The 21,788-nt window shown below is 44.0% G+C and overlaps 2 protein-coding genes across 2 annotated transcripts in view; both read right to left on the reverse strand.

Annotated features, from left to right (window-relative positions):
• Nucleotides 1-3,437, reverse strand: part of SPATS2 (spermatogenesis associated serine rich 2) — a 143,184-nt gene extending 139,747 nt beyond the window's left edge. The window contains exon 1 of the mRNA XM_004778874.3: nt 3,120-3,437. The gene's annotated coding sequence lies outside the window, so the exon portion shown is untranslated. The remainder of the gene's footprint in view (nt 1-3,119) is intronic.
• A 12,108-nt stretch (nt 3,438-15,545) lies between these two features.
• DNAJC22 (DnaJ heat shock protein family (Hsp40) member C22) lies at nt 15,546-20,629 on the reverse strand. The gene is made up of 3 exons (XM_004778875.3): nt 20,498-20,629; nt 18,848-19,805; nt 15,546-17,732 (listed from the first exon to the last, which is right to left on the reverse strand). Exons 2-3 carry the CDS (start codon nt 19,685-19,687, stop codon nt 17,547-17,549), a joined length of 1,026 nt encoding a protein of 341 aa, XP_004778932.1. The 5' UTR covers nt 19,688-19,805; nt 20,498-20,629; the 3' UTR covers nt 15,546-17,546.
• Nucleotides 20,630-21,788: the final 1,159 nt, after the last annotated feature.

A 21,788-nucleotide genomic window follows, 5' to 3' on the forward strand; every position in this document is an offset into this window, starting at 1 on the left:
CAATGGGAAACAGCAAGCAATAATAATAATAATAATAATAATAATATATACAAACTTCTTTCACGGCTCTAAGTGATCTGTACATGTTACCTAACCTTTATGAGCTTCATCTGAAAAATAGGGATAATGCTTACATCTACCTTGTAAGGGTTGTTTGAAGATCTTAAGAAGTGATATATATAAAACACTGATTCAGTGCCTAGAATACATAAATGCTCAAGAAATAAATATTCCCTCCCCTCCTGCCAGGCACTAGTATCTGAGGCCCTCTACACCCCTGGATCAACCCCTCAGGGCTATGCTGATGTTTTGGCCAGCAACCTATGGCTCCTCCCTCAGGCCCCAGCTGTTTCTCTCAGTTCTACTTGTTTCACTCCCGGTTTCTAAGAGGATTCTGTCTATATTTAGAGATAATGCCCGTACCAACTGCGGACTCAACAGGTGCTTGGGAGGGCACTTGAGCTCTGAGCAGTTTTCGATTGTTTTCCAGCGTTAATTGGTTCTGACTCCACAACTGGCTGCCTTGACTTCTACAAGGAAAAGCGCCACCTAGGTACAGGACTTGGCAGTACACTAGACTAAACAGGAGTGTGTTCACAGATCAAACCCTTAGCTCTATTATGTGGACCCCAGAAGATTTGTTAAATCCCCAGGAGCAATAAACATTTATAAACTCTACAGAAGTACCCCCATTAACCCAATATTCATCTAAATCACTATTATCAGGGTTCCCGGGTGGCTCAGTGGGTGAAGCGTCTGCCTTCGGCTCAGGTCCTGATCCCAGGGTCCTGGGATCCAGCCCCAAGTCCAGTCCAGAATCCCCCACACAGTGGGGAGCCTGCTTCCCCCTCTGCCCCTCTACCTACTCATGCTCCCTCTCTCCCCACCTCAAATAAATTAAATCTTTAAAATAAATAAATTAGGGGCACCTGGGTGGCTCAGTGGGTTAAGCCGCTGCCTTCGGCTCAGGTCATGATCTCAGGATCCTGGGATCGAGTCCCGCATCGGGCTCTCTGCTCGGCAGGGAGCCTGCTTCCCTCTCTCTCTCTCTCTCTCTGCCTGCCTCTCCATCTACTTGTGATTTCTCTCTGTCAAATAAATAAATAAAATCTTAAAAAAAAAAAAAAAAAAAAAAAAAAAAATAAAATAAATAAATTAAATAAATCAATATCAGACCTAAGTTTCGACCAATTCATGATGATTATACTACAACGAAGATTAGGAGAAAGGATATGGCATGTAGAACAATCAGGCAGTGAAGATTTAAAGAAGCCATCCAACAGAGCTGGGTCTGAATGTGGCTTTATTTACCAGCTCTGTGACCATAGTAAATTATTTAGCCTCTTCATTATAAAATAGGAGATAACCCTGAGGATTAAGTTAAATGAGATAATGCATGCAAAACAAACTTAGCACCTTGCCTAGTCCACTGTAAGAGGTCAATAAAGAGCCACATTATCACTAGTGAAGACATTCCTTGCTTTGTTCAGTTTTTTAAGATATAAGAAAAGTAGGGGCGCCTGGGTGGCTCAGTGGGTTAAAGCCTCTGCCTTTGGCTCAGGTCATGATCCCAGGGTCCTGGGACCCAGCCCCACATCGGGCTCTCTGCTCGGCAGGGAGCCTGTTTCCTCCTCTCTCTGCCTACCTCTCTGCCTAGTTGTGATCTCTGCCTGTCAAATTAAAAAAAAAAAAAAAGATACAAGAAAAGTGACAATTTAGATCATTACTTTCGGATCTTTATAGTCTAATACTGCCATCCAAGACCTAGCCAGAAATATAAATGGATAAATTCCCAGAAACCTTAGGTGAGTCAGCAAAACTTAATACCCAATAAATAAAAAGATTAACACTGACTATTTATGAACACTTAATGGTAACTACAATTTCAAAATCAGCAATCTTTTATCTAATACCACTCAATATTTGGTCTGGAAATCCAAGTATCAAGAAGACCAATGCAAAGATCATAACCCCAGAAATACTTTCCCACAGTATTTTCAAGTCACCTTTATTCAAACTGGAAAGTATAAGGCAGCCTGATAATCTGATATCAGCATCAAGAATTTCTTGAGGCAGAACCCAAACTCTCCCAGGAGCATAAAATCAGTAGCAGATGGTACATGAACATTTCTCAGTGAGAAACTGCAATTCTAACAAAGTATAGATAACTTCGATTTTATCAAGGCTTTTCATCACCTTTTAGTCTACATGAAAATAAACTCTTGGTCCTCCCCCCAAACACCCTGAACTCTGCATTATCACTGACCTAACTCATCAAAGCAAGATGCCTCCTGTTGGTGATATGCTCTCCCCTGCTTCATTAACCACAGGTATATTTCATACAGTAACCTAATGAACACAGGAGAAATAAATACTACAGGCATGCTTCATCAATGAAACGGACTATAAATGATAGCCGAATTATTAAAAGAACAGCTTGCACTGCTCAGCAGAGGGACCAGCCTGAGAAAGATCCACCTTCCAAAAGAACCCAATCATCCTGGATAAATTAGAAGAAAGATGCCACTGTAGTCCACCTACCTTGTACTCTCAAACAAGATCTACCCTTCCGCTTTAAGACCAAACCACATCTATTTTATTTCTCTACTACCCTTTCTTTACCTTATTTTCTTTTCCGTTCTCCCCCCATTCCTAAAAATGCCTTTCTCTTTTTTTCAAATCCCACTTTGCCCCCCAAATCCTAAGGACCTCGGACACCCACGCAGATGACCTTATGCATCCCCACTGCATTCCCAATTCATTGTACTTCTCATCCCAAATGACCCATTCTTTCATTCTTTTCGATCTCGTTGTTTCTCAGAATCCAATACCCCACACACGCTCACACCAGAGTCCCCCTTTACTCCATTGTTTCCCCGGCCTGTGCCTCTGGAAACCCCCCAACTCGGACCCGTGTGCTTCGGTCCGCCCCACTGACCCCAGAAGCCTTTCACCATCTGGGTACTCCAGGTCCCAGAAGGCTCAAGTCCCCCTCCTCTCCACACCCCAACCCCCAACAACTACCCCCTCCCCCGTGCCCTCCCTCAAGCCCGCTCTTTGCACCTCTATGCCCCCCTCTTATCCCCCACCAACCCCTCCACCCAGGACCATCAGCCTACCTAGCCGGCGCCCCCGCAGTTGCCGCGTCCCCCCAGTTCCGGGCTCTGCGTCCCGGACGCTCCAGGGTTTGAGAAGAGGAAAGGAGCTCCTCCGTCTCCTTCTCCTCCTCTTCTAGAGCGGCCGCCGTCGCTGCCGCGCTCCTCCCCCAGCTCTCCCAGAGCCGGACGCCGCCCCGCCCCCACCGCCCCTTTCCCCGCTTCGCCCGGGCGGCGGGCTAGGGATCGCAGCCGCGGCTAGGGGCCGGAATGCCGGCGGATCCACACCGACCTCGCCGGGGCTCGCGCTGTTCGCCCCGCCCCGGAGCCCGCTCGGGCGCGTGCGCGCCAGCCAGCCAGCGCACAGGGCGCGTGCTCGCGCCGGCGCGAACCCGGCGCGCCGAGCTCGAGGCCGTTGCAGCCAACCGGCGCGCGAAGGCCCGGGCGCGAGGCGGCCGGCGCGCTGGGGATCTGCGAGTGGAGCGGCGCGGGTCGGAAGGCGGGTTCTAGTCCGTCGGGTTACCGCTCCTCTCGTGACCCAGTCCCTCGCGCCTCGCACCGCCCGCCGGGTTGGGCGCCTGAGTTCAGGGAGCTCGGGCGTCGCCGGGAATTGGGGAAAACGAGGAAGAGTAGGGATTGGAGGAGTGGGGTCGGGAACAAACTAGATGGGAGTAGGGACGGCTGAGACCAGAGCTCACGCCCACGTGCACAGCAGCCCAGGGCCAGAAAGAGCGGAGCGGCGTCGGGAGGAGGGAACTGCGCGCCGGGAGGGTGGAGGGCCCTGGCTGGAACTGCCGGAAAGAGCCGAAAGTGCCCCGGAGATTGCCGAAGGCGGACGCCTCGAGGGGAACGTTGCGAGGGGCTTTAATCTCTAGGTCCCAGGAAGGACTGGCTGTCTCAAGAGGCCTTGCCGTTAGCGGCTCACGACCGAGCCCCGAGGACTTCCCAGCACTTTCTCCTTTCCCTCCTCCCCAATCCAAGTTTGACTCCAAAAGGCCATTTCGGAAGCTCCTGGACGTCCGGGCTTCCCGACCGCTCAGCAACCTGGGAGTCCGTAGAGGCCGGTGCAGGGTCGGGGACAGGACAACCTCTGGAATCACTTGAGGATTCTCTACCTCGTCCGCGGGACACACTGCCCATGCCCATTTCTGAGTTGGTTTTCTAGTCTGCTCAGCTGTCTGCATCCGTCATGCGGTTGTGGGCAGTTGGGCCGCCCATGAATCCTGTTAAATACTCTTAGGGCTTCGTGATCAGATTCCCAACCACCCCAGGACCAGAACCATCTCTAGTATTTGGCGCACCTTTTGGGCCTGTGCTGGGCTTGTGTGAAGTACTCACCCCACCGTCAGCTGATCTGTAATCAATTAGGAGTGGCCAGAGGCTGGGGATTTAGATAGTTAACAAAGAAAAGATTCATTAGAATCTGCCCCATGTTCTTAGCTTTTGAGGCCAAAGTGTTAAGGGCTCTGGACAGTCATCAGCGACAAGCCTGAAAGTGTACATGAGTGTATACAGCTAGACACCATAGGTACAAGCTTGTTCACGCTTTCGCTATTGAAGTCCCAGTACCTGTAATGGAGTAAGATCTCTCTGAAGTTATCTGGTCCTTTGTGTTTAACTTTGCATGGGGCTGGAGAGTCAAAAATACCCTGGAGCCCAGTGACCCCTGGCTAATAATGCCTGATCTAATCCAACCATATTATTTACAGATCTAAAGAAACAAAAGACAAGGTCAACCAGCTAGTTAGGGCATTATGCCCTTTGTTGCTTACTATTGAATCTTTTCTTAAAGATTCAAATACGTACTTACTATTGAATATTTTCTCGAAGATTCAAAAAGCAAACTCTCCAAATATCTGTGCTCTTTTCATTCGTTAGATTCATAACTACCCAATGAGTGGTAGGCATTATTCTAGGTTTTGGGTCACTTACAAATAATTTGAATAAAACATTATCCCCAAGGAGAGTATCCAATTGTAAAGGAGGATAGAAGCTATTAAATAGTTAACGAAAATAGCATGTAAATAAGTGTTGAAACAGAAAAGCGCAAAGTGGTGTAGGAACACAGGAATGAATGACTAATTCTTCCACAATTTTCCTTCCTTCCCATACAGAGTAGAAATGGGATGATATGGCCTTGGTTAATGGGGAACTTCATGCTGAAGAATGGGACCTGAACCAATAGGATTTAAGATCTTTTCCATAACGACAGATTTCACCTACCAAAAGTTTTTTGGAAAACACCTTCAGTGTAGGGCCTGTTGGTGCTGCAAAACCAATACACTTTCTTTGGGAGGAAAATAAAGTCTATTCTTGGAAATCTTACAGTGTTGGGAAAGACATTCATTCGATGCCTTTCCTAAGAGAGCCCGTGGTCTAATGGGAGACAGTTTTTATATATGGATATCCCATATGTAGATATGTATGTAGAAGGGAGGTGAATTAAGGAGCATACCTAGGCCCAAACTATGAGAGCTGTCAAAACATCACTGGAAATCTAACACTATGGAGAATATCCTATTTAACAAGTCTCTAAGGGAGAGTTCTGAATGTGATTGAAAGGAATATTATGCTAAGTCCCTGGGGAAGCAGTAGGTGCTTTCAAAAAAGAATTTTGTGCGTTTGTTTGGTTTTCCAAGCCACAGTCTTGTTCTTTTCTTTCACTTGGGACAAATTCTCTGCAAAAAAGAATTTTACTCAAAAAAAGAAACAGTCCTTCAAGAAGGAGGGTGGGTCACATACATGACTTGCTAAGTGAGGTTTGCAAGAGGGATCCTGCAACTCATGGACTGCCTTCATCCATTCTCCATGCCATACTCTCTCTCCAAAGGCACTGAATAAATGCTTCAGAAATATCTTTTGGACCTGTGTTATAAAGATTAATTTTGTCATTGTTCTTTACATATACATTTTCCATTTTGTATGCCGTACTTCACAATAAAACAGTGATAATTGCCTGCTTTGAAATGATTGCAAATTATTTAAAGTCTATCTACTAATTATACTGGAGGACAAGAAATGCTGTAATAAATTCAATATATAAGACTTGTTACATACTTTGAAAAATATGAAAAAAACAACCAAATTTCTGAAAAGATTAAAGTAACTGCTAAGGATTACAAAAGATCATTTTGAAATAACACTGCTGTGTCTCAGTTCAGCCTTAAGGGAATCAATTTATCCCAGGTGACCTAATGACTTCGTGGCGAAATTAGAACTAAAGAAAAATCATAACGTAATTTTCACCTTGGCAGATATATTTTGCAAATATTAATAAGACCTAATTTGATATGTTTGAAATAGATCCTGGAGAGGGGAATTTTTCTCATATTTTTGTTTGAGTTGAATTTTTGGATCTGAAGTGATTGATTGCCAGATTCTCTATTTTTATTAGGAAAAAAGGCTGAATTTAGACCGAGAGACACACGAAATTTTACTCATTATCCTGAAGATGATAACTAATGACTGTAATTAAGGAACATGATCTTTTAGAAGTCTCTTGGCCAAATCTGAAGCTCCAAACAACAGGCACAAAGACCACCAAAGAACATCTCATAGGGGTGTACTTGTCCCTCTGATTGCCCCACTTCTAATACCTAAGAATATTCACTTGGGCAGTCCAAACTGTGTGTCTTAGAAAATTAGTTTCATGGAAAGCTAAACAGATCTGAAAAAACTATCCCAGCTCCAAACATATTTGGGAAACACTGGGTAAAATAAAGTGAACCTGGTTTCTTTACTTCCCAGAGCATTTAACATGGTAATGTGCTTTGTTAATAATTAAATGAATGCCCTATATAGCATATAGCTTTCGCCCAAGGAAATATTTTCTCCCTAAGAGACTTCTGTATGGGATTCATGTTTCTCTGAGCACTCATTTTCTAAAGTTAGGTTAAGGGGCACCTCGGTGGCTCAGTTGGTTAAGCAGCTGCCTTTAGTTCAGGTCATGATCTCAGGGTCCTGGGATGGAGCCCCACTCCAGGCTCCGTGCTCAGCAAGGGAGCCTGCTTCTTCCTCTCCCTCTTCCCCTGCTTATGCTTTCTCACTCTCCATCAAATAAATAAATAAAATCTTAAAAAAAATAAAGTTCTATTAAAGGAGTTTGATTAGGTTAGCATTTCTCATTTTAGAAATAACAAAATGGAGGTCCAAAGACATGAGTAACATAGTCAAATTTAGCTGTGTATCAGATGTTTATGGCTAGGGCTGGTCTTAAATTATCAAAGGTTGAATTGTGATACCACAAAATTAGTGGCAATGTCAAAACAAAAACTCATATTTGAAACAGTTCAGCAAAAGTGCCTCATAAGTATGTTAAAAACTTGAATTTTACCTTTTTAAAAAATATTTTATCTTTTTTAAAAAAAAGGGACACCTGGGTGGCTCAGTAAGTTGAGCCTCTGCCTTTGTCTCAGGTCATGATCTCAGGGTCCTGGGATAGAGTCCTGCATCCGGCTCTCTGCTCAGCAGGGAGCCTGCTTTCCCTCTCTCTCTGCCTACTTGTGATCTCTCTCTCTCTTTGTGTCAAATAAATAAATTTTTTTTAATCTTAAAAATATATATATTTTAAAAAGATGGGGCACCTTATCAGTTCAGTCAGTTGGGCATCCAGCTCTTGATTTCAGCTCAGGCCAGGATCCCAAGGCCTCAAGATGGAGCCCTGTGTCACTTGCTGCACTGAGCAGGGAATCTGCTTGAGATTCTCTCTCTCCCTTTCCCTCTGTCCCTCCCTGCCCCACCATCTCACTCTCTTCCTCTCTCTCTCCAAAATAATAAATAAATCAGGGAGCCTGGATGGCTCAGTCAGTTAGACACCTGCCTTCAGCTCAGGTCATGATCTCAGAGTCCTAGGATTCAACCCCTCATCAGGCTCTCTGCTCAGCAGGGAGTCTGCTTCTCCCTCTCACTCTCTCCCTGTGCTCTCTCTGTTCCTCTCAAATAAATAAATAAAATCTTTTTCAAAAATAAATAATAAATACATGTTTAAAAAATAAAAGTGAGGGGTGCCTGGGTGGCTCAGTAGGTTAAAGCCTCTGCCTTCGGCTTGGGTCATGATTCCAGGGTCCTGGGATCCAGCCCCACATCAGGCTCTCTGCTCAGCAGGGAGCCTACTTCCCCCTCTCTCTCTCTGCCTGCCTCTCTGCCTACTAGTGATCTCTGTCAAATAAATAAATATTTTTTAAAAAATAATAAAAGTGAAGATTTTATATTTTTAAGATTTTATTTACTTTGAGAGAGAGAGAAAGTGAGCAAGCAGCTGGAGGGGCAGAGAGAGAATTCCAAGCCGACTCCACACTGAATCCAGAGCCCCACACAGGGCTCGATCCCATGACCCTGAGAGCATAACCTGAGCTGAAATCAAGAGTTGGTTGCCCAACTGACTGAGCCACCAAGGTGCCCCAAAAGACTGTTTTTTATACGTAATCTCTCCATCCAACAGGACTAGAATTTACAACCCTGAGATCAAGCATCCCATGGATTACCACCTAAGCCAGGGGCCCTGAATTTGATCTTTAGTCACTTTGTGTCTATGTGTTAGACCCATAACTAATACTGATTTATTGTAAGTTCATTCATGGAATTTCAGCATGTCCTTTCATTTACATAGTCTTTCATCATTGTTTTAAAAATTGATAATGCTGGGGCACCTGGGTGGCTCAGTGGGTTAAATGTCTGCCTTCAGCTCAGGTCATGATCCCAAGACCTTGGGACCAAGCCTGCGTTGGGCTCCCCACTCAGTGGGGGGCCTGCTTCTCCCTCTCTCTCTGCCCCTCTCCCTGTTTGTGTGCTCATACTTTCTCCTTCTCATTCTCTCTCTCAAATAAATAAAATCTTTTTTTAAAAAATTGATAATGCCAGGCACCTGGGTGGCTCAGTGGGTTAAGCGTCTGCCTTCAGCTCAGGTCATGATGTCAGGGTCCTGGGATTGAACCCCACATCTGGCTCTCTGCTCTGCGGGAAGCCTACTTCCCCAGCCCTGCCTGCCTCTCTGCCTGCTTGTGACCTCTCTCTCTCTCTCTGTCAAATAAATAAATAAATATTTTTAAAAAATTGATAATGCCTACCCTCTGTAAAATATTTTATGGTTCATAAAATGTTCTCAACACATTGTCTCATTGATTGTCTCAAAATCCCTGTGATGTACTGGTTATCCCCAGTAACAAATGAGAAAGCGAAGGCTTTAAATTGTTAAATAACACGTTCTGTTGTTTGCACTGTTAAATGTCCTGTTATTTGCATGGTGAGAAAACAGCCCCTGCCTTCAAGGGGCTTTGTTTTGGTTAAGGAGACAAGACTTACAAGCAGGAGACAGAGAATGATTATATGGCAACTTGTAAGAAAATGCTTGATGGAACGACCCAAACTAGACAAGAATGCTGAAGGAACTCAAGGGGGAAAGATTACTGGAGATGGAATTAATCAGCGAGGGCATCGTTTAGGGATAAACCTTAAGCTGGATGTAAAAGCAGTATAAAGATTTGGATTAGCAGAGAGGGGGAAAAATTGCAGGAAAGAAGAGTGACATTACCAAAGGCATGAACATGAGAAAAGGAACGCACTGATGGAAAAGAATTAGAGTTGGAAAGGAGGTAGGTCTAAAATGATCAGTCTCTTAGCTATGCAAGAAAAGTACACTGCTGAGAAGCAATGAATTCCCAATCATTGAATATGAATAATATGGTACCATGTGGCCAGAAATAGCAGCTATTTGCTTTCCTATCCAAATTATGCAGAAAAGCAGTAAATTTACGCTCTCTGCTATGGGCCCCATGAGTGAAAATGAGAAAGTATCAAGAGAAGCCAAGTCCAAACTGGTGGTTATGGGTATAGAGGGAGAGGTAAAGGAGTAACAATGAGCCTCACTGGCCCTCAGATCTGTGCCTTGGAAACATACGAATAGAAGACATTTATTTCCCCCATATCCTGCCTGTTCCTTTCTTTACATTAATTCATCTGAAAGGTGCCTGACTTATTGGTGCTAGGAAAAGTGTCCCTTCAGGTGGTGCTTGCTAGCCAGGCTCTTGTGCTAACTCAGTTACCACCCAGATGACAATGTTCCCCAAAACCTTTCCCACCCCAGAAAAGGGACTAAGGTAGGGCACAGAATGGATTTAAAATGATTCCCTTCCAACTTTCCCACACAGAGCACTGTTGAAACTTGTCAGTGAGGTTTAAATCCAGAAAAATCAAAGGGGACACTAGAGTTATAATAGTTAAAATAGGGGTACCTGGGTGGCTCAGGTTATGTATGGTCTCAGGGTCCTGGGATTGAGCCAGATCCGACTCTCTCCTCAGCAGGGAGCCTGCTTCCCTCTTTCTCTGCCTGCCTCTTTGCTTACTTGTGATCTCTCTCTGTGGAATAAATAATAAAATCTTTTTTAAAAATAGTTGGCAAATAAGCAAATATGGGCTATGGAAAGGGTGGATGAGAAGTGACGAGAAAGAAGAGAATTGGGAAGGAAAGGAAAATGAAAATAAAGGGAGCAACAAATTACTGAAATGAAATCCCTTTCAGCAGGACCCTATGAAAAATTTTCACTGTTGTGGTTCCAAACCCACCTTCACAAAACAAATGAACAAAATCAGGCAGTTGAACATGTTTCAATCTTTCACAGTGACCAAGAGAAAGATGGCAAGGAACACAAAGAGAAACCAACAAAATCAGCTTCTTGGGATGTACATTTCAAAAGCCAAAAGCTCAGTGGCATTAAAGTGTGTTCAAGCAAACCTCTCACATGAGACAGACTGCCCCAGAATCCCCCGGGGAGATCAAATGACATTTAGGAAACATGCTTCCTTTGGAGCTTGCCCTGAATAACACCCAAATCCAACTTCACAGCTGTTCTTTCCTTCCCAACAAAAGGGGAGGACTGAATTATGGTAATGAACCTGCTAAAGAGGTACCATTACCAGATCCTTACAAAAAGGGAAGGAACCTATTTGACCCTTGCGACAGCCTTAAGGCGCCATCTGCAGTTCTTAGCTAAAACTGCAATAAACCCAAAGCTCCCGCTTCTTGTTCCGACCACAAAACAAGAGAAAACAAAGACATACTAAATTCAAGTCAGGGAGTCCTGGAAAGCCGCCTGGGTCCTAGAGTAGATACAAGCGTAGCTTTAAGACACAGTGCCTAGGAAAAGATCTAACGGCCTTAGTTGGCGATAAGCTCAATGAGCAACCAAAAAAAGCTAATAAATTCTTAGACTGCTTGATTTAAAGGATGATATATTGTCCAGACCTTGAGAACTTAATAGCCCCACAGTACCCCGTTCTGTCTGAACACATCTGAGAATTGCATTTAGTTCTGGGCACAATTTAAGAGCAATATTGACAAGAGCCATAAAAATGTTCATACCCTTTGACCCAGTAATCCCACCCATGGGAATTTATTCTGAAAAAATTCAAGAGAATAGATGAATTAGAAACATGAAGATATTGATGCAGCATTCTTTATAACAACATATATATATCTTAAATGTATCCCAAAAAGGGAATATTATACAGCATTAAAATATAATGACAAGCTATTTGAAAAAATAAAACAAGAAACATAGAATGCTAATGCATGCTACAACATGGGATTGAACCTTGAAAACACTAGGCTAAGTGAAAAAAAAAAGCCAGACACAAAAGGAGACATTGTATGATTCTATTTGTATAATGTGTCCAGGATAGGCAAATCTGCAGAGACATAAAGTATTAGTGGTTGCTAGCGGCTGGGGAAGGGGAGAACAGAGAATGATCACTAATGGGTACGGCGTTTGTTTTGAGGGAGGCATAAAATGTCTGGAATTAGATAGTGGTGATGGTTGCACAACCTTATGAATATACTAAAAACCACTAAACTGTATACATTAAAAGGATGAATTTTTGCCAACAATGAATCAGGGAACACCTAACACAATACAAAAAAAAAAAAAGAATGAGTTTTATGGTATGTGAATTACGTCTCAATTAAATACTTGTATGTCTTCATAGAAATATATATATACACACACATATATATGTCTTCATAATAATATATAAAATGCGTATGATTCAGTGAGGGGGAAAGCCATACCAGATTGTGTCCTTGATATGATTCAATCATGTAAAAATTAATTATGTACATTTATGGATGAGGACTACATGGGAACATGAAAACACGAAAACAGTTTAATGTAGGTGAATTTTTTGTGTGGGCAGGGGGAGGTGGGGGCCATTATATGGTCTCTCAAGCAATTGAATATTTTATTTTCTTCCCGGGGACAGTGTCCACAAGAGGGCAGACAGAAGATGACAAAACAGAACTATTTAGAAAAAGCCTTAGCTGAAAAGTTAAAAACCCAGCATCCAGTATGGAAAGCAATCTCAAAGGTCATCTAAGTCTGGCTTCCTCATATCATGAAGAAAAAAGTGAGGCCCGGAGTGGTAAAGCGGCAGGCTGGTCCCACAAGAAGTAGAGGGAGCAGCCCATCTCCTCACTTCTCCATCTGTCTCTTTCTACCAAACTGCAGTGCACTTCCACAAACAAGGCAATGTTTAAGACAGAAAAGGGAAGATTTAGAGGGGTAGGAAATGAAGGGCAAGTTCTTATCAAGAAAGGGCTTTTTTGGGGTTTTGTTCTTTGTAACAAGAGATAGCAGATCTAGAAAGAAATTACAGGGAAGCAAATTTCAGTCCAATGAAAGAACTTAACAATTAAGGATGCCCAACGGGTGAAACAGGGAGCAGATTTCCAATTGAGTCAAAAGCTGAAATAGAAATCTTTGAGGAAAGCTGTTCTCAAGATTCTGCACTGAACAAGTACTTGGCATAGAGGTCTGCTCAATTCCCTTCCAACTCTTTAAAGGGTCTATACATTTTTTTAATTTGTGGAAATGGGAGAATATGAAATCACTGGATTTTATTAAATCTACACAGGTAGAGAATAAGGAAGACCTCACACTTCCTAATGTCTTAGGTTTATATAAATATATAATTATTTTACAATGGATTACTACTTTCAGCTGATTTTTGCTATGTCAGTGCTTTGGGAAGGAAGATGAAATCCAAATATGGTTTAACCAGTCTTTCCTACTGAGAGGTAAACATTCTTTAGTCTCTTTCTCACTTGTTACTTCTTAGTGCCCCAGCCCATCCCCACAAAAATCTCTCTTGTGCAAAACGAATCCACAGTAACATGACCAATGTGGCTTGGCTAAGAGCTGGGTGTGAGATGGCCAGGCTTTAACACCTGAGAAAGTGTAATACCTCTCTGTTCTTCATAGAAGGACCGAGACTCCAGATGTCAGGGAATAGCATCCCTAATCGAAATGAATGTACCAAAGGATGACAAGAGATTTCTACAAGAAGAATCTGCAAGTGAAAAGGGCTGTCTTACAAGCAGTTTCCCAGCTCCCTTCCCAAAGATTCATTTCACCCTCAGAGTTGTCTCACTCTGAGGACTTCTACGATCACAACTGGCCCAGATGAGCTCTGCTCCATTTTGAAACTATAGCCCAAGAACAGCCAAACCCAAACCACTTCCCTGGTTCCTGATAAACAGCTAAAAAAGGCTGGAATTTTTCTTAATTATAAAACAAGAGAGAGTCTAGGAAAGAATGGGTGAAGAAGCGGGACTGCTAGGAACCCTACCATCAACAACACAAACCAATCCATCATTCCTATTTATTTCTTTCTAACTGTTATTTGTGAGCATTACAGAGATATGCAGAAAATCAAGAGGAAAACTTTTTAAAAGTAGAAAATATACTATATACTCTAAGAAAATTCAGCCTTACAAGTAGAACCTTCATTCCATACCAGTTAACTCCCTAGATACTCAAGCCCTATTTCCTTATGTGGGCTGAAAAGGGGAAAGTATCGTACTGAAGTATTTGTCCACTCTACATATGGTAGCTTCTTTATCCCAGCAATCCTCTAAAAGTATATACTATTGTTGGGGTGCCTGGGTGGCTCAGTAGGTTAAAGCCTCCGCTTTTGGCCTCTGCCTATGATCTCTGTCTGTCAAATAAATAAATAAAATCTTTAAAATATATATATAAAAAGTATATAGTGTTGTTTAACTTGAATCTAAATGAAATCTTGGAAGAAAAAAAAGTACATACTATGGGGCTCCTGGCTGCCTCAGTTGGTAGAGCCTGAGACTTTTAATCTCAGGGTCATGAGTTCAAGCCCCAACTGGGCTTAGAGCCCAGTTAAAAAAAAAAAAAAAAAAAAAGTACACACTATTATCTCAATTTTTAGAGGAAACTAAGGCTCTCAGAGACCAAAGAAACCCAGGATCACAAACAGCTAGAAAATCATGGAACCAAATTCAAATCCTAATACTAATCCTTCTGATTCTAAAAACCTATGGTTAAAGTCAAAAGACTTAGACTGGAAAAAAATATAACACCTATGACAAAGGCTTAAAGTTGCTAACAAATAAGGATACCAACAAAATAGATTTCATAAAGACAAGTAGGAAAATAAGTTTGGTTTTGCTTTTTTAAATTTTTAAAAAAGATTTTATTTATTTATTTGACAGAGAGAGAGATCACCAGTAGGCAGAGAGGCAGGCAGAGAGTGGGGGGAAAGCAGGCTCCCTGCCAAGCAGAGAGCCCAATGCAGGGCTCAATCCCAGGACCCTGAGATCATGACCTGAGCTGATGGCAGAGGCTTAACCTCTGAGCCACCCAGGCACCCCAGGAATGTAAGTTTTTATAAGGGAGATAAGACTTTCAGGCATTCACTGAAGAAGAAATGCAACAACCCCCCAAAAAAACTTGAAAAGATGCTGAACTTTAGTATGAGTCAGGGAAAGGCAAATTAAAGTAATCAAATACTATTTCTCACCTATCATCTTGGCAAAAGTTTAAGAGCGGTAACAGTCCATTTCAGTTACAAGGAATGGACCAGTTTCTTACACTGTTGGTAGACGTGTAAACTGCTATAATCTTTTCCACAAGTAACCCGATACAGTATCAATGAAAATTTAAAATATACATTCTGGGGGTGCCTGGGTGGCTGAGTTGGTTGAGCATCTGACTGGCTTAGGTCATGATCTCAGAGTTCTGGGACTGAGCCCCAAGTCAGTCTCAGCTCTCAGCGGGAGTCTGCTTGTCCCTCTCCCTCTGCCCCTCCCCCTGCTCAGATTCTCTCTTTCTCTCTCAAATGAATAAATAAAAGTTTAAAAATAAAAATAAAATAAAATAGGGGCGCCTGGGTGGCTCAGTGGGTTAAGCCTCTGCCTTCAGCTCTGGTCATGGTTTCAGGGTCCTGGGATTGAGCCCCGCATTGGGCTCTCTGCTCAGCGGGGAGCCTACTTCCCCCTTTCTCTCTGCATGCCTCTTTGTCTACCCGTGATCTCTCTGTCAAATAAATAAATAAAATCTTTAAAATATATATATAAAATATACATTCTGATTGACCTTACATTATCACTTATCAGACTCTACTATCAAAAAAACCAAAAGCACCAATACACACATTTAAAGATATTTATTGTAGCATTGTTCATGTTGAAACAACAGAAACTGCTCATTGATAGTTCCTATTTGAGTAAATTAAAATATAGCCATATTTTTCTAACAAAGCTCATAACAAAATTTGAGAACAGTAAAATTATTTTCCAAATCAAGTAAAGCCCTTAATCATTCTTTTGTTTCTTCTTTATAGACTATTTTTAATATGTTTACATTTTGCAGAAATAGTACTACATATCATGTTAGTAAGTTACTAATCAATACCCTATGAAAATGCCTCATTAAAATTCCATGTGATAATCTGACAAATTGTGTTTTTCAGAAGAAGTGTATCAATTTTTGGCAACTTTAAAAAGATGTAAAAGTTAATTTGGTCTTAAAATCATGGCATATAAATTCATTGACAAAATTATTTTTATTTTTTTAATATATGAATACAAAGAAAAAAATCTACAAATTTCATTCTTCTCCATTGATCAGACCATATTTTGTTTTAGTCTGCAAGAAATACTAGCCAAAATAATTCTACTTTTAAAAAATATATATATACCCTACTCAGCATTAATTTCCAGGAAAAAAATAAAAAGCTTGAGGCATGTACACAAACACAAAAGAAGAGCAAGAAAGCTAGAGTAAAGGTTTAGAATTTTAACATCACATTCCTGTTCTCCAGTGTCCCTGTGTATCCTAGACTATTTCTTCCACACTTGGCTGGTTATATAGGAATGAAATAAGACCCTATTGACATGCTCCTGGTTCCCTAGGGTTTCCCCAAAGTCCCCATAAAGGCATATGAGATATAAAATCATGAATTTTGGAGTGCCTGGGTGGCTCAGTAGTTTAAGCCTCTGCCTTCAGCTCCGATCATGGTCTTGGGGTCCTGGGATCAAACCCCAAATCAGGATCTCTGCTCAATGGGAGCCCGCTTCCCCCTCTCTCTGCCTGCCTCTCCACCTACTTGTGATTGCACTCTGTCAAATAAATAAATAAAATCTTAAAAAAAAATTTTTTTTAAATCATGAATTTTCCCATGAGTCCCCATAAAACAATGTCATCTGTCCCTTCTCCAATGTTCCAGTGCACTCTATTTATACTTCTTATGACACTTAGTTCAAAACACTGAAGGAGGCGAACTTTGAAATCTGTGTCTGTTGTATATGCTATATCTCTCACCAGACTGTAGGCTCCTAGGCAGCAGAGCATGTAGTTCAGAGTCATACCCCGAGTCTGGGGTACACCTGAGAACTCAGCCAGTCCAACCACCCACGTAAAATCTGAGGGCTCTCTACAATACTTCATTAAGCAGAGAAGTTTGCGATGGGGGTGTATCCCCATCCCATGGCAGCTTGTTCCTTCTTGGGAAAAGTGTAGCTCCTAGTAAAGCTCTCCTCTAAATGGAATTAAGATATTTTTCTGAAATTTTTAAATTTAACCCCTCTCTTACCCATTGGTAATCTGTAGAATAAATCAAACCCCTTCTGCACAGGACAGCTTGCGAAATGGTAGAACCTTCATATTTTTCCTTCAGATCTCCTAACTTTGGGAAAAAAAGAGAGAAGGAAAGAAAGAAGAGAGAGAGAGAATGAAAGAAAGAAAGAAAGAGAGGAGGGGAGAGGAGGGGAGGGAAGGGGAGGGAAGGGGAGGGAAGGGAAGGGAAGAAATTGATAAAACAACCTTCCTCCATCACTCATCAGCATACCAGGGCAGAGCATGGTAGTATATTCTCTAAAAGATATTTTACTGGTTTTATAATATGCCTTTCATTTCACTATCTGATTTTAAGAAGAAATTGTCAGGAATACAATAATGAGAATTCAGAAATTTGCAACATAAATACATTCTTCTACACAAAAGCTTTCTTACCCCTTTAAGTTGTTGTCACCCCCACTGCAAGCAGACAGTTTCTTTAATGCTACTGGGATGACCCAAGTAGGCAAATCTGGGCTGGGACAAGCTGCTTCGTTCTGCCAGAAAGAGTCCATCCACAAGGGGAAATTTCTTCTCACCTCCAGGATCCCCTGGGCTTTCTTGGCTGACTTAAGACTTCATACGCAGCCTGAATCTCCAGGAAATGCCTCTCAGCCTCCTCGGTCCGGTGCCTGTTGTGGTCAGGGTGCCAGATCTTTACTAGCTCCCGGTATCTTTGATGTATTTCTTCATTTGTTGCCCCCTCTGAGAGACTCAAAACCTTAGGGAAACAGAAGCTGACAGATTAGAATTCCATAAGTTTCAGAGTACCTGAGCCTCTCCTGCTTCTTTGCTAAATCAGGCTGTGCTATCTCTGGAGTTGGCTTCTACTGGCCTGAGAGAAAGGCCCAGAGCCTCAGATTAGAATTCCAGCATGGGCTAGCCTGGATCTCATGGCAAGAACCAAGATTTGCCTTGAATCACAGCAGCCCATTTTCTAACCTGAGACTTCACATCCCTGACAAAGCTCTCCTCCTTGCAAGAGAAATAAGCATATGTTTCCACCAAAGACACATACGAGAATGTTCCCAGCAATTTGATTAGAATGGTCCCAAACTGGAACTAATCCAAATGTCCATGGAAAATGGAGTGGATAGATAATGTGTAGTATATTCATACAATGGGATACTATGAAACAATGGAAACAATTTATCTGCATGCAATAAAATGAATAAATCCCACAAACATAGTGTTGAATGAAAGAATTCAGACATGGTGTGTCTAGCTGGCTAAGTTGGTAGAGCATGTGACTTTTAATCTCAGGGTTGTGAGTTCAAGCCCCATGTTAGGAATGGAGCCTACTTGAAAAAAATAAAATTATATATATATATATATATATATATATATATATATGATAAATAAAACAAAAATAAGTTAATTTTAAAAAGAAAAAAAGTCAGACATAAAAGAGTACATATTGAATGATTCCATTTATCTGAAATTCAAGAATGGCCAAAACTAATCTATGGTAACAGAAGTTACAGAATAGAGGTTCCCTCTGAGGGATGCAAGGGAAATTTCTTAGTGCTGGATATGTCCTATACCTTGATTTGAGTGATGGTTACATAGATGTATAAGTATATAAACTTTATATACTTTATATATATCTCAATAAAAGTTAAACAATATAAATGTATCCTTTTCCCACTCACTGTTAGAGCCTCTGAACCTTCACCCATTACACACATAAGCCCAAAGAAACCAGGACAGCCTTCTAGGGCCCGACCCAGCAGACATGAAAATAGTACTTCCACATAAGGCTGCATCATTTCCAATAAAGCTTAGCTGAACCCCCAGAGCTGTCCCAGCCAGGAAAGAGAGGGAACAAGGCCTTACCTGGTAAGCCAGCTGGCGCTTCTCATCCTGAAAACTGCTAACAAACTTATAGAGCTTCTCCCATTCCTGGAAGTTGCTGCTGCTGAAGCGAGGATCCCCCATCAGCAGCCTCCATCCCCGGTAAGGCAGAAGGAGGACAGACTCCATGAGGGGACCAATGAGGGGAAAGAAGCTGAACCAACTCAAGAAGGAGCCAAGGGTTTCTGCTACATAGCTGAGGGTGGCAGCTGTGTTGCAAAAGGCACTGTAGGCTAGTGGACCTGTGAAAGCCAGGTAAGCCAAGCCCAGACGATAGAGCCGAACGCTGAGCGTCTCTGACCCAATGGAAGCTTTATAGCGGCGATGCTTCTGGGCTGTAATGCTGGCAGACAAGCTAATAGGCAGAATGGCTATGGGGCGGCCATAGAAGAGAGGGGAAGTAAGAAATGCTGCCCCTAGAGTATTCTTAAAGTCTGTGGTCTGGTTGCCAACAGCAGCCACCAGCAAGACCCCTAAGCCAACTGCCAGTGGGAGGCCCACAATATAGAAGTTGGCCATGAAAGAAAGGCTAATGAGAGCTACCAGGCCAAAATAGATGCCCACTATAATCTGGGCAACAAAGCGAGTAAGACTCAGAGGGGGTGTCCTCTCTTCCGATCTCTGCCTCTGCCCCTGGGTTCTGTTGGCCTGAGCTACAAAGCTTGGGAGCTTCCAGAATTCCCAGAGCCAGCCCAGCCCACCACCCCCCAGGGTAAGCATCCAGAGCAGTGCATGACTGTCCCGCCCCAGGTACAGGTGGTGGAGCCCAGCAGGGCCCCCTACAGCCCAGAGGGCATAGGTCACCAAGAGCCCCTTGGCCATCCTCTAGAGAAAGGGTGTCAGATCAAGTTCAGTGGCACCTCACGTTGCCCAGAATGCAGAAATCTGGGGTCATCTGTGAGAGTCATGGCTGTCAGGGTCCCAGAGTTATCCTTAGACCCTAAGAGATGGGAAAAAGCAGTGGTAAGACTATATCCAGATCCCAACCCAGTAAACCATTTCTCCTTCCAATGAGAATCAAGTGCAGATCTTCCTGAGTGTGCCTGAAATGCTGATTCTCCCATACCCTTTGGTCTGGCCCATCATTTCTGTCTTCTTTACAAGCATAGCAACTCCAAATTTAGGAGTAAAAATGTTTTTAGATGCTTTCAGTTGTGTAACTCAGCACATGGACAAAATAGCTGCAGCTTAAGTTTCAGACCACCGATGGCTGGAATGGCTTATGGGGAATGGAGTGAACAGGAGTGAATAGAACGCCCTTCTAAAGTTCCTACACATTTTGAAAGTCCTCTGCCCCTCCCAGCGCTCCTCGGCGTCACACTACGGCTGCCCTCAGACACATGGCCGAGGTTTCAGCCCCTCTCCAGCCTTCGCATCACTCCAAGCCATGCAATCTTCCCACAAGTCACACCTGAAAGAGGTCCTGAGGTCCCTCCAATTAACAGCTCTGGAAAACTAACATATTTTGACCTAGACCCTGGCACCCCGCAAAGGCGGACTTCAGTCTCTGCAGAGGTCTGATGAACACCAAACCAGACGCCAACATGTGCCTGCCAGTGTTTCCCCACTACGCAGAGCGGGCCTCAAGACCACCAGCCAGTTACCCGCTAGTCCCAGGGTGGACGGCCCTACCTGGGTACTTCGGCTCCCAGACCCCGTCAGACCAGTCATTTCCTTTAACTAGAAAGTCAAAATGGCCCCTCTCACTCCGTTCCCACTCGCATCCAAATGAACTTTGTCTTTCTGCGTTTGCTGTGTCACGGAAGTGGGACTGTCCGGGTCAGGCCCCTCCCTAAACACCCTTCTCCACCCCGCCCCAGACTCTGCCGGATCACCTTTCGGCCTCTGGGCTCCTCTCGCCCGCCCTTTGGGGAGAACTAGGTGTAAGCCTTTCACGGCCTCATGCAGCCTCCCGCGGCTCAAAAGGGCTGGCGCAGAGCGGCACTCCAGGCCCTGCGCGCCCGCACCGCGGTACAGCCACCACGAGGTGGCGCTGCCGCCTACGGAAGGGCGAGGTCGGGCGGGTCTCCACACTCACCTTGTGCAGTTACCCGGGCAAAGCCTCCCAGAGCGGTTCACTATATACGCAGAAATGGGCCTCGACGCCCCTTTCCACCCCTACAGATGAGAGGGTGACTTGTCTTTCACCTCAAGGTGCGCTCTCTTCCTACTCAGTTGTCTTTCAAGACCGCCTTGCGTAGCTCCACTTCCAATTCCTCTAAGGCTGACTCCAGCCCCCAGAGTTTGCCTCATCTGCCCCACCTCCAGGCCTGCCAGTAAGGCGAATTACATCTAGACCTGAGCCTGAGACCTGAGGGGCCTCCAGATCTTGCGGGAGCCCCAATTCCGCTGTATCCTGAGGCCTATGGGCAAGAGGCAGAAGCAGTAGCAAAAACGGATATGGGGTGAGGGGCGTCCCAGCAGAAGAGCAGAGCGAGAGCGAGGCCGCCGCACCAGAGCAGTCTGCCTTCCTCCCGCCTCGATGCTGGGAAGGAGCAGGGATGCAAGATGCCTTCGCTTCACTGCCCTGGGCTCCAATCCCTGTTCTGCCCAATGACCTTGGCCAAGTCACGCCGCTTCTGGGGCCTGTAAGGGGAGGGAAAAGCTTGGATCTCCAAGGTCCCCCAGCCTTGACTCCAGGGCAGGGTGGGCCTGGTGGCCCCCACGGCCGTCTCCTCCGCGTACCGGACAGAGTGCTTCTGTTCCTCCACACCGCCAGCCCCCCAGCCCTTATCCCGGCCCCGGGCAGAGACCGCGGCTCGCCTAAGGCGCCTTAGGGCTCACTGAGGGGCCAGGGCTGGGAGGGGCCCCAAAGCGACGCATGAGCCGCCCGCTGGGGGGCGGGGGCGGAAAGCCGCTGAATAATGAATGAGACTTAATTGGGCCCGCTCTGCGAGGCGGCGCGTTAAGCTGGGCAAACAGC

Source organism: Mustela putorius, unplaced genomic scaffold, assembly GCF_011764305.1.
Source record: "Mustela putorius furo isolate JIRA1106 unplaced genomic scaffold, ASM1176430v1.1 tig00537227_pilon_pilon_pilon, whole genome shotgun sequence".
Taxonomy (NCBI): Eukaryota; Metazoa; Chordata; class Mammalia; order Carnivora; family Mustelidae; genus Mustela; species Mustela putorius.

Coding starts and splice junctions, on each gene's coding strand:
- DNAJC22 (XM_004778875.3), bottom strand. CDS start 19,687: ATGGCCAAGGGGCTCTTGGTGACCTATGCCCTCTGGGCTGTAGGGGGC. Junction 17,733..18,847: donor AGCGCCAGCTGGCTTACCAG/GTAAGGCCTTGT, acceptor TGTTTCCCTAAG/GTTTTGAGTCTCTCAGAGGG.